Source organism: Rhinopithecus bieti, unplaced genomic scaffold (genome assembly GCF_001698545.2).
Source record: "Rhinopithecus bieti isolate Rb0 unplaced genomic scaffold, ASM169854v2 scaffold_16999, whole genome shotgun sequence".
Lineage (NCBI taxonomy): Eukaryota > Metazoa > Chordata > Mammalia > Primates > Cercopithecidae > Rhinopithecus > Rhinopithecus bieti.
In genome coordinates this window covers 2,681,849-2,692,124 of record NW_016808939.1, presented here as the reverse complement: position 1 = coordinate 2,692,124, position 10,276 = coordinate 2,681,849, and the positions used below count along the sequence as shown (strand labels likewise).

The window sequence follows — 10,276 nt, the reverse complement described above, 5'->3', positions numbered from 1 at the left end:
TTTGGCCTGGGACTGTGTCTGCCAGAGGTGGGCCAAGTAGGCTGTTTCTTGGACTTGGGACAGTGTTGTGCCTCTTAGCCAGCCAGGGGGTGTGTCCATAGGGGCTGAGCCCATGGGGCTCTTTCTTAGGCCCTGGGCATGGTCATGTGACTGCTCAGCTGGCTTAGGGGTGTGTCCACTGGAAGTGAGTCTCCCAGGACATGGGCACAGGGCTGCTGGGAACATCTAGGACTTGTATGCTGGGATTGGGCCTACTGGACTGTTTCTCATGCCCTAGCCTGGGCACAGGTCCACTGGGTAGGCCTGGGGGCATGTCCATGGAGGTAGGGGGCATTGGGCTGTTTCACAGGCTTAGGAGATAGGCTGGTAGTTGTTCTACCAGGGGCCCAGTTTGGCCAGCTCAAGGGTAGTTATGTATGCTTTGGGAAAATTTGCCAGACTGTTTCTCTGCCTGGAAGTGCAGGCAGTGATGGTTGGTTTTCCTGCTATGCAGGACCAGAGAGAGTCACAGCCAGTCCTGGGCCCAGGTTCTGAGCCTCCAGGGTTGTGGCATTGCAGCCACCCATGTGGGCTTGCTGGAATGACAGAGCCATGGGGCTGGAGAGGTGTATTTGCTACTGGGCCCCACAGCAGGCACCTGAGGGATGGAGAGTACATATCTCATGTTCCTCATCCAGAGGAATGCAGCTGTGCAAATCCACAGGGGCTCTCTAAAGTCAGTTTAGGGCTTGTGAGGACAGTGGAATTCTCCTGTAGTAGGGATTGTAGGTGTTTGCAGTGGTAATGGGGGCTGATGGGGCTCTGCTTACGTTTTCCCAGCAAAGGAGTTTCTTCTCTTGACTCCAGGCCAGTCAGGGTTGGGGGGTGCAGGGGCATGGGGCAGCAGAGACAAGGTGTCCCTATGCTGCCTTCTGGCCTTTCAGTGACTGACAGTACCTCTCCACTCCCCCACTGCACTCTAGTGCTCTTCCATTGACACTTCAGTTGAATGTTAACTGTTTGTTCATTTCTTGGTCCTTTCTTGGGGGGATGAATGCCAGGAACCTCTAGTTAGCCATCTTGCTGACATCACTCTTATGTAACTCCCCTTCCTTGTCAAATACTGTTTTTCATATTTATTCATGCCAATAGAAATGAATCCATTTCTTCACCTTTAACTCTGAATAGTAAGTAATATTTCATTATATGAATTAATCAGTTTTGTTCCTTCTTCTACTAATGGGAAATTAGGATTTCCTCAAATTTTTTATCCTTTTCTACATATTTAAGTTTCTGTGGGGACTGGTTCTTAATTTTTTTTGTGCCATATGCCTTTTTGACCCTCTAGTAAATCATCTGGATCCCTTCTTAAAATAATGTTCATGAGGCATAAAACACACAGGAAAAAATTATTTTTAAGTAATTATCAAAGTATTAAAAACAAATTTATAATACAAATGCCTATAAATTACAACATCTATTGGTAACTCTAACAACTGCCATAATTTTGAAGTAATGCTGAATTTAGATGGATTTTAAGATATTTCAGTATTTGTAATATAATTGCTACCAGGACAGTCCCAGGTATTTTATACTGTTGTGTTTTGTGCCTACATTCATAATTGAGGGAAATTCTAAATTTCAGCTAGGGGATAATTTTTTTTTCCATCCAAGTTCACAAATTTTAACCATCTGTGTAATTTTGTTGGGTGTGTACACATTTTGTAATTGAAATTTTAGTTTCTAACTACACGAAAATAATAGCTGAAATTTATTGAGCTCTTACTGTGTGTCAGGTACCATGTCAAAATTATCCCATATAATCTTCACAGCAGCACAGAAAGAGGGGTGCTGTTTTGATCTCCATTTTCCAAATAAGGAAACAGAGGCTTAGGGAGGTAAAGTAACTGCTTATGGGTCACACATGATCAAAATAGCTGGGATTCAAAGCCTGGCTGGCCAACTCCAACACTCAAGTTCCTCACCACCATAATATAGAAGTTGTATTTCTATAATTTAAAGGAGTCTAACTAAATTTACAGGATGATACAGTAGGTTCTAGCTACAATCCAAGGGGATTGTCATGTTACATGTTACACGTTCATAAAAGGGAAAATCAAGGACAAATTCAGCATTAAAATATATAATGAATCTTGTAAACTACATAGCAAGTCATGGGGTACAGAAGACAATGTGAAATACACAATTTAGTCTAATTCAAATGTATTCAAATGTATCCTCAAAGCTCCATTATATTGCTTATGTAAAAGATAAAATATTTTTACCTTATGGAGGCTGTGAATTACATAAGTGACCAACTTTCTGTTTCCCATAGTAGGAAAGCCTAGGCCCAAATATGTTGTCCATCTTTTGTAACTATGTAGATATTAATGCTATATGTATATATGAATATGGGTGTATGTGTAATCTCATTCCTTGTTCCATTTATACTTATTTTCTTCCTTTTTCCCCTCACTTTTAATTTATATCATCTTGCTGTATTTTATGTATCCTTGTATGTCATGACACTCATGTATTTACATGCATACCTACAGTACACTGCTGTGGCAGGCAGAATTCTAAGATGGCCCCCAATATTCCCATCCTCTGGTGTATACAAACCTTCTCTCAGTTATCCAATCAAATGGCAATCTAGCTGCTACTTTGAAGGAATTTGTAGATGTAATTAAGGTTCCCCAAGTCAGGTGACTTTAAGAAAGGGAGATTATCTGGATGGGCCTGACATAATTTAAAGGGACTGGGCCTTTGATGCAAGAGAAAGTGTGAAAGGGGTCTGAGGTGAAGGAGATTCTCACTAACCCTGAAGATGGAGAGGGCTACATGGCAAGGAATACAGATGGCCTTTAGGAGCTGAGAACAGCTCCTGGCTGAGGGACTAAATGAGACGTTTCTTCTACAATTGCACAGAGCTATCACAACCACTTGAATTTCGAAGAGGATCTTGAGCTCCAGATGAGAATACAGTCCAGCTGATACAATGACTTTAGCTTTATAAGATCCTGAACAGAGAACCCAGCTACATTCTGCCTGAACTTGATTTACAGAACTGTGAGTAATAAATGAGTGATGCTAAGCCTCAAACATCAAAGTTTATGCTAACTGTTATGGCAGCAATAGAAAACTAAAACTGAATATTTTGCTTCACAAAACTGCAACTATTATTTGTCAAATATTTATTGATGTTAAATCCACATTACACCAGCACAACAATCCAAAGTAGTATGATAGTACTTTTTTTTTTTTTATAAATACAATATAAAGGTGGCAAAATAATGCTAGTTAATCCCAAACCCAGCAAATCAGCAAAAAAAGTCACATTCAGAACAATTTGGCAAGTAAGACGTAAGTCATAATTCTACAATAGAGATAGGTCCATGAGAGACTGTATGGTATCTTAAATTCCGTATTAGCAATGCATTGAAGTGTGGTTAAAGAAACTTGAACCACACTGCATAGAACATCTGCCACCTGGTGCTCAAGCCTATTAATCACTTAAACCTTGGTTGGTTGGTGTTCTTACAAAGAAGTAGAAAGCTGTACATGTGAAACAGTAATATGAAATATATGTGGTGGTACACAGATATAAAATTACTTTAAAAAATACTACGTATGAATTGAGTAACTGAGCTAAGAGAGGCCACTTATTATAAATAATGAAAGATACATGTGTTTTGCATAAGGAATACAGTGTTTTCTTTTCATAGCAAAGTACCATTAAAGCCTCATATTTTATACTACTAGGTCAAATTATATTTTCTCCTTTTAAAATTTATTGGTTCCGACTTAAAACCATCAAGTCTGGTCAGAATCAACTCAGTCTAGCTGAATCAACTCAGTCTAGCTGATGCAAAATCATATGCATTCAAAAAGCAGTCTTTACCGAGATGCCTTTATAAACCTTGGAATCCAGCACCTTCTTAAGGCAGTTTCATGGCAGCCGGGAAGTGAACTAATAATTTTCATTCACCACATCTTGGTGCCTTTGAAAAAATACTTTATGGCACAAACCTGTTTTTGTCTCTCCTTATGTCTCCACTTCCTTCAAGTAGACTAGATCCTACAGGCAATTTCTCATTTATGCCACCATGCAGTCTCAATCCATTTTCAACTTGCTCTACATACCTAAAATCCTCCACTACTACACAAACTTCAGACACACTGCAATCTCCACCGCATATGTACTCCACACTTCCAGCTGGCCCTAGGTTCCTTGACTTGTGAATGGCAGTGCTTTTTTCACTTATGTTTGAAGAAAACCAAAGAAAAGCCTGGCCTTTGCTACCTCTCCTGCGCCTTTAACTTTTATCTAAATGAACACACTATAATTGTGCTGGTTGCATTTTCCTTCATTCTCCTCCCTACTCCTTCCAAACCTCTGATTCCTCCAAATACTATATATGCCTTGGTCATTTGGGTCGTTTGGATGCTTTTTGTGGAATGAACTGTAATATATTTCTGCTTTATTCAGAGCACTTTATATTATTTATATTTAAATTAGCCTTTTAATATGGTTTGTAAATAAGTTTCCTACCAAGGTAGCATGAAAACACAACACATAAAGAAAAAAAAAAGTTAAGAACTAAGGTATTAACCTTGTTAGAAAACTCTTTTGATATTAATAAAATTTAAGGCAAGTAGTTCCTTCCTTATGATTTAATATAAAAACATTTGCAAAGACAAGGCATTTACTTGGATTTCTTTGTCATTTCTTCTTTTTTCATCCTTACATATTGCACTTGGTTCACTTATCTGTCTGAATACACTGTGCTTCAGAATCATTGTAGTATTGTTTGTGGTACAACTGCCTCATTAAACATTTCACACTATCAGGCTACACAGCACCTATATCTTGTGTTTAAAGGCACTTGTAGATAATACAAATTGTAGTTACCTGTGAATAATTGATTTCCTTTAGTATTTTGGCATTTTAGATCACTTTAATCAAAGCAATTCCAAAGTTTTAAATTGGACAGTAAATGTGAATTTTCTGTGCAATGTGTATATTTATATTAGCATTATCTACTTGAACTCTAAGTTTGGTATATCAAGTAAGAAAAATATTATTTTGGTGGTTTTTTTTTTTTTATTTCTTATAGTCAAAGATATGTTTCTGCCTTTTACATAATGTGACAAAGGAATATGTTGGTCAAGGCAATGGCTGTTTCAGTGTTTCAGCTTTAACAAGAATGCCGGATTACAGGTCCTCACTTTCTACCAAGGCAGTATTCAGTGTCAGGTGAGATGGGTTGGCTTCAGGTTGGAACGCTGCTTTGATGTCTAGTCCCTGGTCCGAAAGTGCTGCATAGCGACTGGCTGAGGGCCGCACTTTTTTTGGCTTGGTGCTCTGTGACTGCTGATGCCACTGGGCTACAAAGAAAAAGAGTAAATAAAGATTTTTAATTAAGATATACTTGGAGAGCCTTTAGATATTTCAAAAATATACAGAATGTCTAGATATATGCCAGGCACATACTCTGTGAAAACTGAACACATCCATGGTAGAAACATGGAAATTTAGGAACACTGTTGCATTTTATTCAAATGTTGCAGATTTACTGTCTATACAGGGTAGTGGGAATAAAGCAGCTAGATTACAAAGGTCAAGAGTAGTTTATCTTTTTTTTTTTTTTTTAAACTAAACACTGCAGCACAGGGAATCCTTTGGAATAGCTGATAAGCTTCCTAATTCTTATCCCCCCTCTCCTTTTAAAAAATATTTTTTTCTTCAATAATTACAGCACTTAGGAATTCTGCTGGATGTGGATGCTTTAACACTAATCAATCAACTGAAAGGAATTGTACAGTAGGGAAAGTTGAGGCCACACATTTCTTGATGACCCTCACAAAGTTATTTCAAGAAGAGGCAAAATCTGAAATAAATTCTTAATTTTTTCTAGTTTTCTTTTTATGTCAATGGATCACATAATGTTTATTGTACTAGACTATAAATTCAATAGGAATAATTTTAAATTTAGGATGCATATACACAAATATACATATACAAACACAAGTCTACTGCTGGCTGCTTAAGATATATTAATGAGAAAAGCACTAAGCCACAAAAGTACACATTCCAGGATCAATGGAACACACGTTTAGAGTGCATTAGGACACTGCAATAGAATACAGGAAGAAATGTTAAAAGGCAGTCATTTGCAGAACACAGTAACAAGAACATGTGAAAAACATGGTTATGCCCTTGCCTACTGTTAACTCCTAAGGATGCTTGAGTAATGAAGCCACAACTAACTAGCCAATGTAAGAGAAATCAACATGCATATTTTGCTAATAATTCAAAGTTCCTGAATGGTACTTGGGTATTTGTTTTCCTGGTGTGGTTCGCTATTAATGTCGAGAAACTATAAATAGAAAGAGAGAGAGAGCAATATGAATTTTTGACAAAACACAATAGTTGTTTATAAGATTATAAAGAGTAATGTGATTTGCTGTCTAGATATCTAATTTTTTCATAATTTAATGAGTAAATGCAATGAAATGAGATGAAGTGGCACTCACTGTAAACGTCCAGCCTGGCAGTACAGGACACAATCCCTGCTTCATTCTTGGCTGACACAGTATACCACCCAGCATCTTCTTTTGTGGCTCCCTGAATGAGCAGGCAGATGTAGCCATGGTTGTCCTGGTGCATGCTGGAGAAAAGGATAAAGTCATTAGGGTTCTAAATTTTTAAAAAATGGCTTGGACATGAAGCATCATTTTTTAATTAGATCATTAGAAACAGAATTGTGCAAGTTGCTGATAATAGGGTCATACTTATTCTGTAGAGACTACTAGCCCCATTAAAGTTAACGGGAGAAAGAACAGACGTCAAGAGTTGAATACATCTGTGTACTTAATTCCTAGTTGAAGAGTCGAAGATCTGCCTTTACAAAAACCACTGAATAGTCTTTTACCACTAAAGCAAATGAATTCATCTTTTCTTTTAGATAGAAAGGTAAACACTTAAGAAATCACCATTAGATCAAATACCATTATAGCTTCCTTCTAAAAGCTTAATCCTACATTGGGTAAAGCATGGTTGTTGTCTTTGATTTCATCAACAGCATGGCTTTTACACAGATTTCCATGCTACATAAAATGTATCTTTTGATACATAAGTAGAACTGAACAGTTATGGATCAGGTTCTCATTGTGCATTCTTACCTCACTCGGTCAGTGCTGTGAGTGAGTGATTCATTTTCTTTCTTCCAAAATATCTGAGGTGGTGGCACTCCCAATACACGACATTCCAGCCGTACTGGGTACCCATCAGCAACTCCTGTGTTTTGGAGCTTCTCAATAAACACAGGGGGTTTGTGTGCTTCTTTAGCTAAGAAAACATGAGATGAATTCTCTATCAATGATACACAAAAGGAGCACTAGAAAGAATTCAGAAGCCTTTTGGAATATTGCTTGAATAGATCTTTTATGATACCATTTTTTACTCCAGGTGGTAAGATGCTAGTCACCTCTCCAAATTACTCTTTTACCAAGCAAAGTTTGTATACTTCATTCCGCTCATTTATTTCCTCAATTAATTCAAGTCTGATAGGCTCACACTGTCCACTGGCCATCTGCTCCACAGAATGCCTGTCTGACGTGCTGTGGGAGACTCCTAAGTCATTGCTAGCATCTGTGATGGCTTCACTACTAATTATGTTACCGATCATTCACAGCCTTAACCAACTACTGCCACCTAGTGGTGCTGAGGACAAGTAGTTCCAGGAATTTGACCACTTAGATTCCCTCACTGCCATTTGTGATCTTTGCCATGAAGATTCTGAATATTTGTAACTCTTAAGTGAGACATGACATAGAATTTAAAGGGGGCAATTTAAAGGGGAGGCATCTTTATCTAAATTTGGCAGCTTTAAATAGTTACCTGTAAACTAGGAACATATCCTATAAATTACAAATTCCAATTTGTATTCTTTGAAGGAGGCTATAAAAAAGCTTTATTATAACCTTGAAGGAAGGAACCCATTAAAAAAAAAAAGGCAACTTTAGTACTTATTCTGAAAAAATCAGGACTGATTGTTAATAACACTCTGAATATTACCATCCAATGGGAAATTGTTTTGTTGCATCAATTGTAGTAGTGGTGGAAACTACTTCAGAGAATGAATAAAGTTTACTTATTTTCTTTTGAACTGCCAACAATGAATCTGAGAATGCATTCCTTTTCCACCACTACTCCCTCAGCTGGAATGACAGACATATAGCAAAGCAGCTAGGAAAGAACTCAAAGAGGATGAAAATTCTACCTGAATTTTCAAATGCTTAAGACTTTCCAACACCATAAGTTAGTTAGAAGGTTGGATTTTATTGAATTTTACATGGTTGCCCATCCTAGGCTATTCTGGGAGAAGTAGGAACAGAAGCTCACTTTGTATTCTTTCTGGGGCTCCAGTTTTGCAAAGAACATAAAATGTATAGGTCTTATTGTCGTAGCAACTCATTAGTAAGAATAACATCTACCACTTTGGAGCACTGCTATGCAGGGTACTAGTTATGTAGAGCTTCATACACATTTTATGATTTAATCCTTAGGAAAACACTGTGAGGCATTATATTCCCATTTTATATATGGAGAAACTAAGTCACAGAGATATCTATTTGCCAAGTGTCACACAACTAGTAAAATAGACAAGAGCCAGGACTGGATCAGATCTGACCCCAAAGATTTTGCTTCCAATTACTGTACATCACCATCTTCTGACAGGAGTGCTAACTGACGCATACTGAGATATCTATGTGTCTTTTGGATCCTGAGTCTGTGTCCTAAAGGACAAATATGATCAAAAGGCATATTTAACAGCAGAAAATGAAATTTTAGTTTGAGGTTAGAGGAATGAAATCAATCGTAGCATGTAAGAATATAGAGTACTTTGTACAAAACTTGAAAGCATGGCTAACCTGTAGCACCACAGCCCACATATTTACCACATTTTATGTGAAAACATCTTGGTGCCATTATCAGAATCATAATCCAAGAGTTTTATCAAGACCTCCTGAGTTTTATTTTCATTGCTACTTTATTTCTTGAAAGAGCTCAGTGACTTAGTATGTTTAGAAGAGCACTAGGAATCAACAGATTGTGTTAAATCCAATCATCAGCTTACTAAGTGGGACCCTGGTAAAAGTCAGAGAAGATTTGCTGTGATTATCTCATAAGGCTGATGTGAGGGCCAACTGATACATAACATAACTGAAGCACTTTGCATACAGAGGTATAAGAAATAAATGTTTTGTTATGTTCTTTCTTAAAAGAGATCAGGTAATCAGAATCTTTACTTACACCTAACTCTTAAGGATGGTATAAAACCTTTCCATAAATGTGTTTTCCTTTTAGGCTTCTCAAAGCATAAGACTTCATGTAACAACACTTTTACAGAATAATCAGTGAAAAGCAAATGTGAGTGTAGTTTGACAATGACTTTGAGGGTAGATGACAATGTTGTTTTAAAACTAGGGGTGTATGTGTGTATACATATATATGTGTGTATATATATATAAGCAAATTATTTGGTTCTTGGATTCCATACTGCTGTTACTATTTCTCTGTGTAACACTGGGGCCACTGCACACACGGGAGGTCAAATGACCCAAAAGAGCTAATGAAATCTTTTCTCTCTTTGCCAGGTTAGTGGGAGAAATGAAAGATTTCTGTTTCTGTTTTGCTAGGCCTTATAACCATGTCCTCATTGGCTATTTTGATGATACAATCTACTTTTCAATACTTTGATGTATTTTCCATATTGGTTAGTAATGTAGAATTAGTTTACATTTGTAAGTCTGATGTTCATGCTGTCAGAGAGCAAGGATTCACAGATGAGCCTACCAGCAACCACAAGCTCCAGGCTGAATGAGTTCTGTCCTGCTCGGTTGGTGGCTATACATGTGTAGATGCCGGCATCACGTGACGTGACTGGCTCTATGATCAGAGAGTGCACCCCGTTCTCACGCACCAGCATCTTGTGAGCACTGTCAGGGCGTATGGGCTTGCCATCCAGTTGCCAGCTTAGATCTGGGGTTGGTAACCCACTGACCTAAATCATAAAAGAAATACATGTAAATTTTGTATTAAAACAGGGTGAAATCACTGATAGCGAAGAGGTCAGCATAAATTCCTCCTTCAGTAGCACAAGAGATGGCTTTTTTTTTTTTTTGACAGAGTTTCACTCTTGTTGCCCAGGCTGGAGTGCAATGGCACAATCTCAGCTCACTGCAACCTCCACCTCTCGGGTTCAAGCGATTCTCCTGTCTCAGCCTCCTG

General features: G+C 37.9%; 1 protein-coding gene across 1 annotated transcript in view; it reads right to left on the bottom strand.

Annotated features, from left to right (window-relative positions):
- Positions 1-3,156: 3,156 nt before the first annotated feature.
- PALLD (palladin, cytoskeletal associated protein) overlaps positions 3,157-10,276 on the bottom strand; it is a 430,541-nt gene continuing 423,421 nt past the window's right edge. The window contains 3 exon segments of the mRNA XM_017887895.1: positions 3,157-5,367; positions 6,517-6,650; positions 7,165-7,330. Of these exon segments, the coding sequence (XP_017743384.1) occupies positions 5,195-5,367; positions 6,517-6,650; positions 7,165-7,330 (473 nt within the window). The 3' untranslated portion in view covers positions 3,157-5,194.